Below are 20,259 nucleotides of genomic sequence, written 5' to 3'. Positions count from 1 at the left end.
TAAAAGTAAACTGACACTAGTATTGACACTAACTAATAGAAAATAAAAATTACAGAGAATATAAGTCAATTCATGTTAATATTTACTTTGCAGTTAGTAGTTTTTTTTAAAAAAAGTAAATATATGTTATTTTACTTAATTTAACGTAACTTAATAAATTTTTAATATAATTTATAAATAAATAAAGTTTACAAAGAATATAAATCAATTCGTGTTAGTAATTTACTTAGTAGTTTGCAAAGCAAATAAAATTTACAAAGAATGGAAGTTGATTTGTGTTAAAATAAAGTTTATAGAGAATAAAATTCAACTTATGTCATGTAAGTACCAAAATTTGGTACTTTGGTACTTTTAGCACCAAATTATACATGATTTTGCTTATTAATAAAAAGTATATATAAATTTTGATTGACCAACACTTCTTACTAGTGGTGGACCTCTTGTATTCACAACAACTACACCAATTAAAACACTACAATTTATAAATTTTAGTGTTTAACATTTTCCCATGAGCACACACTAGACAAACCTTATCAGAATGAAACGTATTTTGTAACAATTATTTATCAGGATAATAAGTAGGGCTACATATCTCCTCAGGACTAAGTAGGGCTGTAATTCGGACCGAGCGAGCCGGTCGTTTAGGCTCGTTTAGCTAAACGAGCCGATTTTAATGAGTCGGGCGAGCTGTTTCGTTTAATTTTATACTTAATCGAGTCTAAACCTTTACCCGAGCTCGGCTCGTTTAATTTCACGAGTAGAGCCGAGCCGGGCCGGCTCGAGTTATTAAACGAACCGACCTCTGTCCGAACTCGACTCTTTTATCTAAACGAACTGAATCGAGCCCATTTAAACTTGATCAACGAGCCGAATCGAGCCCACTTAAACTAATTCGAGCCGAGTTAAACGAGTCAAATCGAGTTCACTTACACGAATTCGAGGCGGGTAAGTTTGCGAGCCGCCCAACTCGAATTACGGAACCGCCAATGAGAAAACTTTGGAAGTAATTTCAAGAAATATATAGTGGACATTATTATTAGGTGAGGAGAGGCAAAAAGTACTTGAAGTAGTGACATAGTACTATAATATTGTAGTAAATTTATGCAGATACTTGAGCATGGATATCTAAACATGGAGGCCACCATGTTCCCCCTGCTTCAAACTCTCTAAAGTTTTTTCGGTTTCCCTTTTTAACTCACCAAGCTTTTTACCCATGCACTCTCTCCCCCTTCTAAGTTTAAGAATCAATCATGAAATTAATTTGTTAAAAATAATAAGTATATTCATTTTTAAAAAAATTCATAATGCAAAAGAACCATAAATGGAGAAAAACATGATCATATCGGGTCATGAGGACTTTTAACATCGGGGTTGTTCCTCCAATAGGAATTTATAAGATACATGTTTTATTGCGGTAGCACTCATCTGCTCAATTTGTACCCCATCCAAAGTTGGAGGGGAAAATCAATATAAAAACTGTCTTCTGTATTATTTAACATAGTACCCATTTTTTTATTAAATATCAGATGCGCGAGAAACGAATCGGACCCGGACAACAGAGGGCTATTCAATCACTCGATCTCTGGTGTTATTGTCTAATGCCATATGAAATATGCCACGTTCAATCTTACTCTGACATGAATTATCCTACTATAAGAAATAGCAGAACAGCATGAATTATCCTATAATAGTCCTACTTTATTAAATCTATAAATAATAACACAACTGAAAAATACATGCAGAATGGGGTACCATAGAACCCAACACCCCCTAAGTGTACTGATAGGCCTATCTATACATGCTAACGAAGGCGAAATGCACCTGGCGGGACATCTACTACAAAATTTTGTGTAAAAACCCGAAAGGAAAAGATGCTGGAAGGCAGGAAAAAGGTATACACTGACAACATGCAGTCATATAACAAGGACAAGGACATTGATAAAGTATCAAGTGTCCTGCGATTGTTTCACCATGCTGTGAGTGAACTTCAGAGGTCAACACATAGGTAGGAGATGATGGAGCCGGCTCTGCGTCTAGTTCTATGACTGACCTTCCATTTCTCAACCAGGATTTTCTTCATTTTGTCACAAGTTGAAACCACAGTGGCAACCCCAGCTTCAGTTATACCCGGGCAGTAGACCATGTGGCAAGTTTCAAGTAGAGCACACCTTTTAACAAGATATTCTAGACCGACATCTGTTATTTGACGGCAATGTGATAGAACAATGTCCTTCAACAAAGGGCAACCTTCACCTAATTCAGCCATTGCCATGTTTCCTAGATTCTGCATAAATCAAAGAAATTTAAGAAGTAACAAAATGTTGGTTTTATTGTATCTGGCATACACAGCTAATGCACTATAAAAACACTAGTATCCTATGTGTCAGGCTCATCGTAGGGACTGTTGGAGCCCAGCTATAAATTTGAACAGAGGTGTAACTAAAAGCAATTTGGAAGATGATAAACCACTCTTAGGATATGAGTTGTGAAAATTACAGAAGCCAAACCTGAAGAACGCTTATATCAAGGTAACTGAGTTTGGGGCACCCTCTTGCAATAGCTATAATTCCAGCATCTCCAATTTGATGGCAGCCACTAACATTAAGATGATGCAAGGAGCAACCTTGACCAATTGCAACTAGTGCGCTGTCTCCTACCCTGACAATTATATAAAATAGCAGGTCAGATAGAAACAGTAATGTATTTTATCCATTATACAAGAAACTGATCGACTACCAATACATGTGTGTGTGGGTCAGTGGGTGGGTCAGTGGGTGTGTGTGCATTCTCAAAAGAACAGTTGGGAAGTACAAAATCAAAGTGGCATGGACAGCTAAAATTCACCAAGACCGGATAGCTTTTAAATAGCTTACTGCATGGACACCTAGCCAACAAATTGCAATCAGTGGGCTATGCACTTATGCCTCAGAACCACAGAACAACACGTTGATAGTGTGAAAAAAGACTATAGTAATGTGTTATTATCTAATTAGCCCCTCCAGTATTGATGGCAAATATACTACAAGTACAAAAATCATTCTTGTTTCTATCTTGACGTTGTTCTGATCTGCATACAGATTATGCTTCTATCATTTTTCAAGAACATGCTTAGTAAGCCACTAAACATTACTCTTTCATACAAATATTGCTTTGATCTCCTATATTGAGTGACAAATGTATGCTCTTTAAGCAATGAGGTATGAGGTATAAGCACTTCGTGGAGCTACTTATTTACGTTATTCTATGAAGGTAGAATGGCAATGGGTGAAACCCAACTATTTCCAATAGCCAATAGGTCCCAAAAAAGTGGTGTGGTGCAAGCTCAACTAATATAGATAACAACCTTTAATTAAAGAACATGCCCTCAGCAGCAAGAACACTAAACAACTTTATAAGAAAACACATATTACACAAGTAAAATAGGAAAGTTTCATAATTTTCTCAAACATGATGCAGAATCAACATGAGACCAACATACACCTCATCACAAATTGCTATTAGTTACAATCTCGCACCCAGTCAACAATTTTAACATAGCACATTAATACAGTCATAAGCAATAACAATAACCTCATAAAATAAAATAAAATTTTCTTACCTATCACAAAACCGAAGGCTGAGATCTGTGAGGAAATTACAGTTCTCACCAACAGCTATGATTCCCCGGTTCCCAACCTTTTCAAATACAGAGGAAAAGTTAGAGAATTGCTAAAAGAATATGACACTTAAACTTGGAAGTGATACTACACAGTCGAATTGCAATATATCCATGCCTCCTAAAGGTCCAAGGGAAAGAACTATTTCAAGTAGTCTCAATTCAGCCACACAAACCCAAAAGGTAGGGGACAACTAAATTATCTGATTAGGGCCACCGCCAAGAAAAGTTGATCCATCGCCCAAGGCCTGGGATGAAGAAGACTCCATTATTATGTTAATGTAGTGTGATTCTATGGACCAAACCGCCAGGGAATACTGAATAACGCATTTTACTCGTCTACCTTCTCAAAGCTCGAGCTGCGGCGAGTTTTAACAATTTAATAGGTCAAACTTTTATAACAAAACAAGAGGTTTCATACTTTTACAGAGCATGACAATCTTTAGCAAAATTTTTGGCAGGAACTTGACTAGTGTGTACGATTGGGATAAAGCGTGGAGATGTTGATGCAACTGTAAAAAGGTCCATCGAATCGTGTTTAGAATTATTCTTGGAAAGTTTAAATCCTCAACTGGATCAGGTTCGAGTAGAACTTAGTTTTAAGGAAGAATTCATTTCTCATAAGAAGCAATCTTATAAATAGAGCACAAAAAAAAATTATCTAGAGCAAAGGAAACCGGAGAGAGATATGTAACATCAACTCTCGTAACTGCATAAGTAACAAAGAAAGGTAGTTGGGAAATGACAGATTACTTAATAAGAAAGAACAAAGATAATATGTGGTGTACCTACTGTAAGAAGCTGAAACCTATGTTACTCGGACTCTTCGTTTTACCTTCGAGTACCCGTGTCGGGAGCTTGACACTCAGACTTGGACACTTATTTTAGGCCAGAAACATGTATATTTTTCAAAATGTTGGCGAGTCCGATACTTGGACCGGTATCCATGTTGGATACTTCTAGACAAGTTTGAGTAACATAGGCCGAAACACACTACCGATAATGAAAACTATATGGGAAACCCCCAAGACATCAAGCTTATAAATAGAGCTTAAATTAAAAAAAAATATCTAGAGCAGAGGAAACCGGAGGGAGATAACACCGACTCTCCTAACTGCATTAGTAGCAAAGAAGGATAGGGGGGAAATGACAGAAATACTTAATAAGAAAGAACAAAGATAATATGTGGTGTACCTACTGTAAGAAGCTGAATCACACAACCAACAGTGAAAACTATATGGGAAACCTCCGAGATATCAAGCTATTAATGAGAAACTGTTTAGGCCAACAATGCAGTCAACAATATCTTTTAGAGGGCCGACAGTGTTTCCGTCAAAGAGATACTTTCTCATGCTAATGTTGCTGAAAAGGCCAACAAAAAAGATAGTGGAGACACAGGTAGACTCAACTGTAATTTGAAAGAAACTAACTTTCTAGGATCATCAGAAAAATTTTCTGGGGCATGTTTACTTGCGCTCTTTTGTATATCTACACCATCTATCTGCATAAATCTCTCAATCAATCATATACCAACTCCAGGCAATTGGTTTGGCAGCTTCATATCATATGACAGCTTTTTCACATTTTCTTCATACTTATTCCACTTGGTCCTAGGAATAGAAAATTTGTAGTTGCATACGGCACCGTAGCAACTATTGCAAATATAGTGACATTATTGTGCTCTTTTGGGCATTTTTACTTTAAAATGTGCTAAGGAGGCCCTTTTCTCAGATAGGATATGTTAAGTTAGATTTTAACTAAACGAAATTACAAAGAATTTGCTTGTGTCATAATTCAATTCTTTCAATAAAGAGAGCATTTTTCCTTGGTCACCCTCCATTTGGACTCTTAATAATAATATTCCCTCATTTCCTCATTTTCTCCAAGGTTTGACAGTTGAATTTCTTCTTAATAATTATTCAATATTCTCTTAGTCGCATGGGGACCGGATTGTATTTCGAGTATATATAATACTTGTTTCTTGATGATTGCACAAAGAATACATGGCCTTATATACTTCATAAAAAACACACGATGTAAGCATATTTTGATGTTAGCAGTGACCCAAACTTTGGCCCAAGGTAGGTACTGTTTATCCTAATATAACGATGTGCTAAAACAAAGAGTAGGAGAATTCTCGACATAGCTTTGACTCTGCTACGGAAAATGAAAATGCCAAAGAAGTTCTGAATTAAGCGAAGCATTGTGTTGTGTACTTATTCAATTGACGTTCAATAGAAATGTTTACTATATGACATGGGGAGACGCATGGATCAAAAAAAAAAGCAACAATCTTTCACTCGCATGAAACATAGCTTATTTTAGTAAGTTAGAAATCAAGCTAGATGACTAGGGTGAAATTGTTATGTTCGCAATGATGCAAAATCAAACAGGTATGAACAGTTTAGTAAAGCAAACAGTCTAAGATGTAAATAAAATGTAATACCAGGTAACATCTACGGATGTGGAGCTTTTTGAGAAGTCTGCAGCCTCTTGCTATACTGCATATGGCATCATCTCCAATACTTGAGCAGTCTACCAAATGTAGGGCTTGCAAATACTTGCAGCCTTTTCCCACCTCAGAAAGGGCAAAGTTACCTATCTTCTGACAGTACAATAGAGCTAACTCTGAAAGCTGCCTGCAATATATAACACACACAAATTGAATTAGTGATAGAATCCAAACTTATGAAATCATTACAATAAAGCTTAAAGATACATAATATGGCATAGTGGCATGGATTCCCAAAAGCTAAGAATGATTTCAGTGACAAATTCGTCCTAGCAGATATCCAAAAGTTACCTATGATGTCAGTAACAAACTTCATTCTAGATAGAAAATACAGTAAATGAGGTGATAGTGATAAACAAGTTCCATCAAAATTAATATTAATGATAAGAGCAACAATAAGGCACTTCATAACATATAATTGCAGAAACATTTTGTTTTAAAAAATATAATTTTGTTCGATTTCAGATTCATAACAAACAGAAACAAAGACATCTGGAGATTGAAATGATACCATTTCTTCCACTAGGGTACGTGGACTAGGAACAGACATCTGCAGAGAAGGGTAGATCCTAGGTCTCTTTTTACACTTGTCTAGACTACTTATTTTTTACCAAATTTTTATTTGCTCTTGTTAGGCAGGCTTTCTAAGAAATAGGATTGCTTAGGGTAAAATTCATGGTTGAAAAAAATGCACTCATCTCCATAGCTGACCCTTTCTATATGTCCACACATAACCAGCATAAATATATAATTTAACATATAATTTGTGAACAAATGTGGATCAAAGGGATTCTGCAGGTAAGAAGACTCGTCTGTGTGGGACTGCCAAATATGCCACAAAATACATCCCTAAACTTCTGCTACAACATCATAGTATTGGTGACTAATAGCACAACAGAAACTTACTTGCAAGCTCTGCCAATAGTTTCCAGTCCAAATGTCCCAATATTGTGACAGCCATTAACTTCAAGATGACTAAGTTCTGTACAACCAGCTGCAACTGCTTCCAGACCCTTGTCGCTCAAGAAATAGCAGTCACTTAATGTGAGATTTTTTAGCTTCTTGCAGCCTTTTCCAATAGCATATAGACTCCTGTAAAAATAAGCAAAAACATTTAAAGATGAAGGACAGCATGATATCAGTCTTAAAACGGGCATACAATTATCATATTCTTAATCTTCTTAGCGTCGAAATATGTATTATCCTGGAAAATGTAGCGTTGCTTCGTATTACACATTTTTTGACCCTTTTCTTACTACCATGTTAGAACTTAATAATAATATAGCACATATGCATCATTTTTGTTACGGCGCCATGGCAGTCCAGGACCCCATGTGAGAGAACAGAAATAAAGAATTAACACACACACACACACACATTATTGATCAATTTATATTTGTTTCGTGTAGAGATAAATTGTATATTTATAGATATGTTTCTTATGTAGGTCTAGTAGATTATTATATTATAAGTAGTATACTTATCACAAGACCAATTGTTTATGGGCCTTGGTCAATTAGGCTATTTTTTGGGTTCTATTCTCCATATAAGTGATGTAATCCCCTAAATATTATATTAGACTTGATTACCAATATATTATCGAATATTAAAATTGGGTCTCTTTCTTAGGATGCAATCCATCATAAATCTGCCTTCTGCGGTAGGGAAGCCTTGGGGTAGTTGATTTTCTGCAGTTAATCCACCCAAATTTATCATCATATCATAAAATTAGTGGAAAAGGATTTCCATTTTTTGTTATCATATCATAAAACTGAATTCAAATTATAACTGATTGAGTATTTATACTATAGCCCCACTTGGCCTGCTAAATGACTCAAATACCCTTACCATACTAATACTACTTATACAAACTCTTTTAGTAAGCCTATTCTCTTATTTCCTAACATCCCTCCCTCCTTGAAATTCAACCAGTCTCATGGTTGCTGAATAAAATCTGGAAAGTTGTGTTGCAACAACTCTTCATCCTCCCATGTAGCTTCATCAATGCCTTCATCAATGCTGCATCCCTTCCACTGTATAAGTTGTTGGTATACTACCTTCTTATACTAAATCCTTAGTATGCTTCTGCTGTCTAATTTTCTCAGAGGTTTAAGCTCAATAACTCCATCTTCATTCACCACGGGAAGCTGATGATGCACCTTTAACTGATCTCCTATAGCCTTCTAAAGTTGTGACACATGAAACACAGGCTGAACTCTAAAATTAGCAGGGACTGCCAACTTATAAGCTACTGGGCCTATTTTTTCCACCACCTCATAGGGCCCAAAGTACTTAGCTGATAACTTGAGATTCTTCCTGATGGCCACAGTCACTTGCCTATAGGGTTGCAGTTTTTGATACACCTCATCACCCACTAGAAAGTGCCTTTCCGTCCTCTTGGAGTCTTGATAGCTCTTCATTCTAACTTGAGCCTCTTCCAGCAAGCTCTTTAAGGACTCCCATTGCCTAAGTCTTTCTTCTCCCATTGCCTATGTCTTTCTTCTAGCATATTTTCCAATGTGTGAGATTGGTTTTGGATATGTTTTGCCAAGCAATGTGCCTTGGTTTGAATCCATAAACCACCTGGTTGGGAGTGCAATTCAGGGATGTATAAAATGTGGTATTATACCACCATTCGGCAGCAACTAACCAAGAAGCCCAATACTTTGGATAGTGACAAGTCATGCACCTCAAATATTGTTCCACACTGATTCACTCTTTCAGTGCTACCATCAGAATGAGGATGGTAGGTTGTGCTCAATTTCAGCCTTGTACCAGAAATTTTGAAGAGTGTTTGCCAGAATTCACTCAAAAACAAGCTATCCCTGTCACTAACTATAGATTCTGGAAGGTCATGCAACTCGTACACATTTTCAAAAAAGATGTGAGCTAAACCTTTAGCTAAAATAGGGTGGGTTAGGGCTAGGAAGTGTGCATAACTACTGAATCTGTCCACCACTACCCAAATGACTTCAAAACCTTTAGACTTTGGTAACCCAGTGGTGAAGTCCATAGCCACATCTCTCCAAGGTTGATTAGGAACAGGGAGTGGTTTGAGCCATCCTTGTGAATACGTTCAGATTTGACCTGCTAACAAGTAGGACAAACCCTTACCCAAGTTCCAATGTCTTGTCTCATGGTACACCAATAAACATATTCACTAATCCTTTTGTATGTTGCCCTATTTCCTGAATGGTCTCCAATTCCATTACAATAGAGTTCCGTGAATATCTGTTTCCTTAACTCCCCATGATTTCCAACCACCCATTTTCTTTTGTATTGCAGCAACCCATTGCTCATATAGTACTGTTTGGGTCCCATGGTAATCATTACTGCCATGGTGATCAAGTCCTTAACCTCTGTTAGGAAACATAATAAATATTTAATCAGTTACAAATCTGAATAATTAGTTTGTGCATCAGTAACAGATTTGAAAGGGAGGATTTGGTAGGAATAATATATTTTAGCTTTAATTTAGGGATTATGAGTTGATGTTAGGATTATAAATAAGGAAGCCAACTGTATGTTGGAGGTATCAAGCAATAAGGTTAAAGGGTGTTAGTGTGGAGAGTGGGTGATCTCTCGAATATCACCTAGTTGTGTGTGTGTCTTTTTTATCAATAAAAGAATCCTTTTATATTCAAAATCTCCTGGCAGCCTATATATATATAATATAAATAAAGAGCAGGCCTGGAAAGGTCCTAACAGTGGTATCAAAGAACGGAAACTTCCGTTCTTGGGGCAATGGCAGGCGCAAAACGAGTCGAGAATCGGGTCGACGAAATTGAGGAGAAGCTGGAAGCAATGCAAGCTGATATTAGGGTATTGAGATCAGATTTTCAGCGGATAGACATGGAAAAACTTCAATCTGGTATAGAAAAAATACCAGATCTCGAAGAATGTATTCTTGCTTTGGTTAAAAAATTGGACATCATCACCAAACGACCAGATGAAGACACTCCAGCAGCCTCTGGCAGTGGCAAAGACAAAGAACCACTGACTCAAACGCCTGATGGATTGCCACCATCAATAACATCCATGAATTTAATTCCCCGACAACTTGAATTGCCCGTGTTTGAAGGTGTGAACCCTGAAGGCTGGTTGTTTCGCGCGGAACGTTATTTCGAACTCAATAATCTCTCACCAACAGAAAAGATTAGGTCAGTTGTAATATGTTTGGAAGGTGAAGCTTTATCTTGGTACTACTATGAGGACAGTCAACGACCTTTCTGCAGTTGGGAAGATTTTAGAAAACAATTGATCGAACGTTTTCAATCCACGCAAGAGGGCTCTCTTCAAGACCGACTATTCTCTCTGCAACAAATTACCACAGTACGAGAATATCGTCGTCAATTTGAGATATTATCTGCCTCTCTAAGTGATTTATCTGAATCAACTTTGGAAATCGTATTTAAAGGACTTCAACCTGATATACGTGCTGAGTTGAGACTAATGGACCCCATGGGGCTGCCCAAGATGATGCGCATGGCACAACAAATTGAGGATAAAAACATGGCCATGCAACTTTATCAAAGTGGCAACAGTTTTTCAAAGGAACAGGCCATCCCATCTGGAACTAATTTTTCAAGGAATGTGGCTCGACAACTCTCTGCAGTGTCCTCTACCTCTCCATTCAGCCCTATGCGAAGACAACAGCTACTCCCAAATTTCGGCGTTTGTCAGAAGCCGAAATGCAGGAAAAAAGAGAAAAGGGTATGTGCTTTCGTTGTGATGAAAAGTATGGGCCAGGACACCGCTGCAAGAAGGAATTACAAGTCCTATGGATGCATGGAGATGAGCTTGAAGTGAACGAGTCCAATGAGAATTATGAGGAGAACATCACATGAGGTCACTATGGAGAACTTTCCTCATTTGAACCTTGAGGACAAGGTTTGAGTTTGGGCGGCGAGTAATGTTAGGAAACATAATAAATATTTAATCAGTTACAAATCTGAATAATTAGTTTGTGCATCAGTTACAGATTTGAAAGGGAGGATTTGGTGGGAATAATATATTTTAGCTTTAATTTAGGGATTATGAGTTGATGTTAGGATTATAAATAAGGAAGCCAACTGTATGTTGGAGGTATCAAGGAATAAGGTTAAAGGGTGTTAGTGTGGAGAGTGGGTGATCTCTCGAATATCACCTAGTTGTGTGTGTGTCTTTTTTATCAATAAAAGAATCCGTTTATGTTCAAAATCTCCTGGCAGCCTATATATATAATATAAATAAAGAGCATGCCTGGAAAGGTCCTAACAACCTCCTGATCTCCCTCATAACTCTCAATTAATTGCTCCATCCATAGAGGTACTATGGTAGTTATTGAGTTGCATTGGCTCTCCACCTTCAAAGTGGTGTCTTCCGTCAGTTTCACTTCCTTACCTTTCCAATTAAATTGCATGCTCCTATTGCTGTAATTACAACTGATATTTCCCAAGTCTGACAACCATTGAATTCCTATAATGATATCCCCAACTCCACTTGAACTCCCTGCACTTAGTGTCACTAATTAGGTTAGTTCCATTAGGAAGCTTAATTTGCACAACAACTTGCTTTTCCAGTAATAAATCTCCATCCTGAAAACATGCAGTGCTAATAAGGTTACATGAGCTACCTCCATCTACCAAAATTCTTAGTGCTTTATTGTTGTAACATCCCTTGAACTACGGGGTTGGTACTAAGATGCTGGTGTAAGCCCTAAGGATGCCAGAATCAGCTCATTTTCTTTCCATTCCTCCTTATCTTCCCCTAGAGCTTCATCATAGATTGGATCTCCATCATAGCCACCCACTTCTGCATCCTCAGCCACCATTAGAAATGCATCCTCAGCCACCATTAGAAATGCTTGAGGTTTTTTACATTCGTGCCCCTTGGTGAAGTTTTCAACACAATAAAAGCATTATCCCTTTTGCCTCCTCTCTTCTCTCTGTGAAAAAGTCAAGGGCCTTTGGTTTAGATTGTATAGCTTCGGTGACTTTAGGCTGAGTTAATACAGACTTAGCTCTCGTAGCAAATGTTGGAGTATCTCCTGATTCCTTAACAGTCACCTGAGAAGCTAAACTATTCTTGCTGCATCCATAACTGAAATTCTTTCTAGGAGTATTACTCAAGTTTTGTTCATAGTACCTTGCCAACTTAAGGGTGTGTTCCAGTGACTTAGGCTCCAAAAGTCTTATCATTCCCTTAATCTCATCCTGTAATCCTCCCACAAAATTCTCTAAGAAATACTCAGTCGTGAGCCCAGGGATTTTCTTCAAAATTTGGCCCCTGCACCTCTCAATCATCATAATAGGCTGCCATTGTAGTTACTTGCTGCAATCTCTTGAACTTCTCAAATACTAGTTCCGTGTCAATTTCTCTAAATCTGGCTAGAAAAGCTTCACAGAACTGCCTCCAACTTACTTGATCCTGTCCCAACATATATGACTTATACCATGACCTTGGAACTCCAGTCAAGTGCATTGCAGCTATGGCAGCTCTCCTTCTGTCACTCACCTCGTAGATTGTGAAATATTCTTCACAATCTCTCAGCCACTCCCTAGTGTCACTCCCTTCTTTGAAGACCGAAAAACTGAGTTTCATGTGCTTCAAGCGCTGTTAATCATTGACATAAGTTCTATGCATCAGTTTATCCTCATAAGTCCCAATCTCTGGTTTGATGTCATTAGAATGCCCCTTCTCCCGTTCCAGCATGTATGGGATTTCTGAACATACCTTTTCCTCTGTGAGTTTTTGAGTAATTCCTCGTCTTCTTCTATGTACTCCTCTTCATAATCTTCAGGGACATTAGCAGTATTACTCATGCCTCTCATGCCTAGCACCAGAAATTCAATCTGCTCTTGTAAATTGCTCATTTTGTCATCATTTCTCATTAGTTGGCCTTGTATCTCTTGTTGAAACATTCTCAATGAACCTTCCTGTGAGGTCTCAGTATCCAGGTTCCTTTTATAACTCATCCATCAAATATTCTCTCCTCCACAACACAATACTTGTAGCTTAACTATCACACAGGCTACACACTAGGTTTGCAATATGAGAGCACAGATCGAGTATACACACCAATAGCTGACTAATTTTTTGTGATTTTCTCAACTAATAGCAATCAATTACACTAGATCTAGGCAAACTAAGTGTAAACAACAGTAATTAACAGATTTACTTAGTTAGAGACCAGAGATCAAACATGTGGTGTGCAGAAACCCTAGCTCCTTCATTATACTTGCAATTTCCATGATCCTTAGCTCGCTCGACTCTGTTTTGATTGCACAACAAGATAGAAGCAGCGGCTGATCGAATTAGAAAGTTATAATACCAAATCTGTTAGAACTGTAAGTTGCTAGAACAGAATTCAGAAATTGACAACTAAATTGAATGTGTTTTTGTGTTTTTGTGTGATTAATATTCTAGATAGAGGCTACAAGAGTAGAAGAAGCAGAGAATTAGAGATAGAAATCAGAGATTGAGATAGATTGCAGAGGAAGAAACAGTTTAGAGAAAGAAAGTTTTAGAGAGAGAGAGAGAGAAAGAGAGAATTGGTGGAAAAGGATTTCCATTTTCTGTTATCATATCATAAAACTGAATTCAAATTACAACTGATTGAGTATTTATACTATAGCCCCACTTGGCCTCCTAAATAACTCAAATACCCTTACCATACTAATACTACTTATGCAACTTCAATTGTTATATAATTTTATGGAAGACTTGTATATGTGTATATGCATTATATATATTACTGTCCTAAAATGTTATCATAAAATTATAATATATATATTTTTTCACAAATAAAACATTATGTCTTGATCATATAAACTGAAAATAATACAACTTCAAAAGATGCAAGGCTATTGACTGAAATGGAAAGAAAGGGATATAGAGAGAGAGGGAGAGAGAGGGAGCAGAAAAGTTATTAGTAAATAAAAATAGAACAAACAGAGGTAGGGAGGAAAACAAGAAATGAAAAGAAAGAAGATACAAGACAAAAGCCACATGGAGAAGTTGCGATACTTGGTAAAGTGGCTCATGAGACGTCTAAGTTACGAACCAAATTGGGGTTTCTTATTTCATTTTATTTCAAATAGGTAGCGCCAAAACATATATAAATGAGTCGGGGTAAAACAAACCTGGGACCTGGGTACATTTGGGCTTTGTAAATTAGGCAACCCGGAAGCCTTGCTTTTTGCAGAGCAAGATGCCATCTCGGAAAATCTATGGTAACATTGATTTGCTTACATACAATGAATAATCACATTAAGGAATTCCGGTGATGTAAGTCTATCTCAATACTTATAACAATATTACTTATCTAAACCGAGTTACATAACTGAGATCACCAGGCTGAAAGGAATAGAAGTAAAAAAAAATCAATAAGCGAAAAAGAAGTGCTGTAAATTTCTTTTGAAATTATTCTATTGCCTTCAGATGGAGTTCTACAACTGAGTTTGCTCATCTAGAAGCAGTAATAGTTCTACTTTACAGTTGAAATATATTTTTATATTAAGGTAAGTAGGTGGTTGTCACGATCTGGAAATCTCACCAACACTCTATTTTATAATTTAATTAAGAGAAAAAACCATATATAAGCATACAACAGAGACAGACACACACACACACAAACACATATATATTCATATCAAAGGGAAAATGAAAAGAGGTGTAGGAAGTCTATCAGAGAACTTCATTTCTCTGGTAGAGCAACTTACTCGAGAACTTTCCAGACCAGCGAGTTTAAACCACAAAAATAATTACAAATGATACAAGTCTATCAGCTGAATTTTTTATTTTCCTCATATGAGCAACTATTCTATTTGTAACTACTTTATAATATAGACAATATCTTTTTGTTTAAATTATTAAAGTCATCACTTATCGTAATTGCTTTTGTAATAAGAAAGTAACCAGAATATATTGTTTCCTTATTTGATAAAATTATCATAGTAGTAGTACTACTACATAATACAAATATTGCTCTTTTAGCATGGTCAACTTGACGTGGAAGGTTTATTAAATTTCAGATTCTTGCTAATTCTAATGTTCAGAGTTGAGGTGATGCATTCAAAAAAAACATAGGTAAAAAAAATTATACAGAAATATTGTATATAGGGAACAACCCACATGTTCATTGCTCATCAGACCATATGTCCACTCCACTCACCTTCATCGTTTCACAATTTTTTCCTTTATGCACTGTGTATTTTTCTCTCCCTGTCCTCCCAACAGTCATAACATTTTTTCAATAATCCACATCCACTTCCTCTAGATTGAACATTTACCCATTTCACCAAAGGAAATACCAGGAAAAAAAATCAACCATCTTCTTTGCTGAGAAATCACGAAAGTTCAGTTTTAAGGTATAGTCTGGCTCTTTATCTCTCCGTTTATAATGTTTTGAATTCATTTCAAGCAGCAAATTTTACTTTTTATTCAAATTATTGGGTTTTTTTATATTTATGAATTAGAGGGAATATGCCTGATTAAAAGAGAGATGAGAAGTACCTAACAAGGTTATTTTCTGTGATTAAGCAACCCTCACCTCACTCCCCTCTGCTATTAAATTTTTAAAGGCAAGTCAAACGAACATTAAACCCTCTTACAGAACCATAGGTATGGACACGGATTTTGATATTATTGGGCTCGAAATGTTAAATTAATAATGTGTAGGAATCTTTACAGGTATTACCAAGTTTCAATCGGGCATATTTTTTCTTCATAGCTCCCATATTGTTGTCCCAATTATATTGGGCCTAAATTTTTTTATTGTAATTGGTAACCTTACTTGCGCCTCACACTTCTTGTCAACTCAGGCCTGACCCCATTAGGCACTCGAAATGTTTCAATTTTGGAATTTAGCTTTGTTGGATTCCAAAATTGAACGTTTAGAAATAATCTTTGTAAAGTGAATTAGACCGGCCCTAGCTATTGCATGCCAAGTATTGTCTTGTCCTCTCCAAATGAATGTGTGTGGGTGACCATCCACATCTAATAGATCTCCAGAATCCAATCATGGTATCTAAAGTGGAGAGGCATGGTCACTGTATTGATAAAAGCAGGGACCTTTTGCCTTTCGATACGCATGCCATTCTTTCTTAATGATATAGTACCACAGATAATAGTAAATGAGGATCGTCACCCTATATATATGCAGATTGTAGATATATTATGCTTGCATTCGGCCTTTGAAAAGTAAGCAGGAAAAACAAGTATACTATTAAAAGTCAGTCATAAAATTATATACGAGAATATAAATTCTTAGACCTCAACCTAAAAGTTAGTTTCCTGGGGTATTAAACTTTGCAGGTATCGAGGCGGCGAGCCCGGACATTACACATCAATTAAATTAGACATAAAATTCATAGGTGACGAATTGCAGTCTACTCATCCAATAAACATGATAAAAATATGTACAAAAAATTAACAATGTTAATAGCATACTGTTCTGCTTCAGAGATTATGCTTAAGATTTCTGAGGATAGACTTAAAATGGAGAAGACTGGTCCGATCAAGTAAGTAGGCATCTCCAAGTAGATAGATTTAAAAGAGATTTATAACATATTGATGGGAAATTTGAGAGGAAAGTAACTTACTTGTCAGTAAATCTCTGAAAACTGTATAAAGATAATAGTTCCAGAGACAAACAAAACAGGCCAACAGCTTGCAAAGCCTCGTCTGTAACATTAATGCATTGCAGTTTCAGAACTTTCAATTGAAGGCATCCTTTAGCCACAGCCAGTACCCCTTTATTGTTAATAAACTCCGAGTCTAATGACATACTCTCAAGACATTTACAATGGGATCCAACGGCCTCCAATGATATATCAGTTATTTTTGCACAGGCAGCAACACCAATTGATTTCAATGTGCTTTTGCATCCAATGGCTAACTCAACCAAGCCCGTATCAGTTAAACCTTCACAAAATCGCAAATTAAGATCTTCAAGTTTCTTACAACACTCCCCAACAGCACCTAAACCTTGATCACCAACATAGCAACCCTTCAAAAGTAAGTAAAAATTATAAAATGTTAGTTTACACTTGTAATACTACCTATATATTCCTATTGCAAGTTCAATTAAACAATATTGAAATCAATAATTCACCTGTAGATCCAACGATTTAAGGAATTTACACTTCTCAGCCATAGATTTTAACCCAGCACTTGTGGCATTAGAACACCATATTAAGCTCAACTTTTCAATTTTTGGAAAACCGTCGCCTATAGAAGCCAAACCAGCATCTGATAAACAGTATGCTTCTATTTCGTTGTCTTGAGAACCACTCATCTCAGATACTAAGTGAAGCCTGACTAATGATTGAGTAGTAGCACGTCTTCTTCCCTGCATATTTGGTCAATTGGGGTAATTTAGAATTCAAGTTATTTAAACGTTCACATCAGTTCTACCGACAATTCTCAACTAACAAAATACTGTTTGTAAAAAATACACATTGCTAATTAAGGAACTAGAAAAAAAGTTACTTAATATTTTTAGAAAGTACATAAATTATTGTTTTGCATATAATATTTGTTTTTTAAAGTAAACCTAGTGAAGCATGCACTATGTCTTGGTTCCTGAGAACAAAAAAAACAGTAATATGCAGAGGTAACACATTCGCCTGATGGTAGGCTTTACATTTCCTTCTGACTTGACTCAAATTAACTCAACAAAGTTAAAGGTCACGAGTAGAGTCCAATTCAATTTAGTTGAAGTTAACAACAACATGAACTCCTAAACTATGCCAGAAAGAAATAGGATAAATTGTGATAAAATGTTACCACTAAATACTCTTAAACACATAAAGTAAATATCTATTAACTGATTTAGAGAAGCATCACAAGATAAATTCCATTCATCCAATTTAATCTGGGTAAAAAGTAGGTTAAACCCAATTAATTATTTTTGAGTTATGCTATTCGTCATATTAAATAGTAGATACAGTAAAACACGGAAAAATTAAGTTAAAATGTGACACAAAGTTACATCAATGACTCCAGCCTCACGTTTATGTCTCGGCAGATACACCTGTGACTAGGCATGGTCCTTAATTGCATTATATCTAACCACTCACTGACACATAACTACGTGAAATTTATTAAACAAATAGCACTGGTATTAACCTACTGGTTAAATAATTTTGTTTCTATACTCATGCTGCAGCACCTTCTTAATAAAACACGCTCCCTGTCCAGATATATACATCGAAGATAAGTACCGATTATAGTGCAAATAACTATTGCCGGTTCAAATAAATTTTGATTCTTTATTTATATGCAGTAACTTCCTTTTTACATTTCACAATCATTTCAAAACAAAGATAAATAAAATTTAGCTCACTTACGTAATACTAAAACCTCTACTTACACATCATTAATTCACAATTTCTCCTACTCAATTAAACACAGAACACAAAAAGTATCATAGATCATTTCACAAACACAAAAACTTTAACGTAAAATCACAAAACTCCAAACCATCACAAACAAATGAAACACACTTACGAATCTCACACTACATTCACAATCATTTCAAATCAAACATCACTATAATCCAACTCACTCACGTAACACTACAACGTCTACTTAATCAATCATCCACACCAGCAGAATCAATTCCACTACATTCACATCAAAATCCACTTCACAAACACGAGAAAGAAAACAACAAAATCGAAACTTCAACCCAAAACCAAAAAACTCCAAACCATCACAAACAAATAAAACACGTATACAAATCTCACATTACATTCACACAACACTACATTCACAATAATTTCAAATCAAACATCACTAAAATACAAACAACAGCTTAATCAATCATTCACATCTTCAAAAACAATTCCACATAAATCACACTGCTACACACACAATCATTTCAAATCAAACATCACTATATTCAGCTCACTTACGTAACACTACAACGCCTACTTAATCATCTTCAATTCACAACATCAAAATCAATTCCACTTAAATCACACCGCTACACACACAATCATTTCAAATCAAACATCACTAAAATCTAGCTCACTTACGTAACACTACCACGCCTACTAAATTATCTTCAATTCACAACATTCAAATTCCACAACATCAAAATCAATTCCACTTAAATCACACCGCTACACACACAATCATTTCAAATCAAACATCACTATATTCAGCTCACTTCCGTAACACTACGACGCCTACTTAATCATCTACAATTCACAACATTCAAATTCCACAACATCAAAATCAATTCCACTTAAATCGCACCGCTACACACACAATCATTCCATATCAAACATCACTAAATCCAGCTCACTTACCTAACACTACAACGCCTACTTAATCATCTACAATCCACAACATCAAAATCAATTCCACTTAAATCACACCGCTACACACAATCATTTCATATCAAACATCACTAAAATCCAGCTCACTTACATAACACTTCTCAATCATTTAATTCCACTTCACAAACACGAAAACAACAAAACCGCAACAAAAGCCTAAACTCAAAAATCTCCTAATAATCAAAAAATTAATTCTCCGAATAACCGTAAAATTGTTTTCAGTTTTTCGAAGCTTACGACATCCACAGGCAACGGCATGGCGAGGCGCTCATCGACGAACAAATTCTTAACATTAACGAACTTTTTCGACAAAACTCGAACCAATTCATCGGGACTTCCAGAAGCGCCGATTCGAATCGTGTCGCGACTAATCCGTTCCAAACAACACCACCGCTTGCACACAAGCGAACAAGCGTCGCGGCTTGATTTCGAATCAAAATGATCGAAGATCTCGAGAATTAGCTCGTCTGGTAAGATCAGATTGATCCAATCACGACCTCTCATTTGTGTATATAAATTATAAATTATGTTTTTGTGTGTATAGGTTGTGAAAATGGAGATGATGATAGCGGTTAGTTGAGGCTATTTTTTTGTGACGGTTTTGCCCCTGGATTGCTTACCGGAGTTTTGTTAGTTTTGGTTCAGTATTTCGCCCATGGTTTGCAGTTTGGTTTGGTTTATTTTGTGTTTATATTTTTGTTCATTTTAAAAATGAAAAATGAAAAAGAATAGTGACAAATTTTGCAGATACACTATTAACATTT

At 36.2% G+C, this 20,259-nt stretch overlaps 1 protein-coding gene across 1 annotated transcript; it reads right to left on the bottom strand.

Annotated features, from left to right (window-relative positions):
• Positions 1-1,564: 1,564 nt before the first annotated feature.
• On the bottom strand, positions 1,565-20,176 carry LOC141677445 (uncharacterized). Its single transcript, XM_074483383.1, has 8 exons — positions 19,733-20,176; positions 17,263-17,499; positions 16,751-17,157; positions 7,074-7,259; positions 6,102-6,294; positions 3,599-3,675; positions 2,508-2,658; positions 1,565-2,284 (listed from the first exon to the last, which is right to left on the bottom strand). Exons 1-8 carry the CDS (start codon positions 19,997-19,999, stop codon positions 1,988-1,990), a joined length of 1,815 nt encoding a protein of 604 aa, XP_074339484.1. The 5' UTR covers positions 20,000-20,176; the 3' UTR covers positions 1,565-1,987.
• Positions 20,177-20,259: the final 83 nt, after the last annotated feature.

The sequence above is a fragment of the Apium graveolens genome, chromosome 1 (assembly GCF_009905375.1).
Source record: "Apium graveolens cultivar Ventura chromosome 1, ASM990537v1, whole genome shotgun sequence".
Classification (NCBI taxonomy): Eukaryota; Viridiplantae; Streptophyta; class Magnoliopsida; order Apiales; family Apiaceae; genus Apium; species Apium graveolens.
This window is presented reverse-complemented; position numbering and strand designations above follow the sequence as displayed.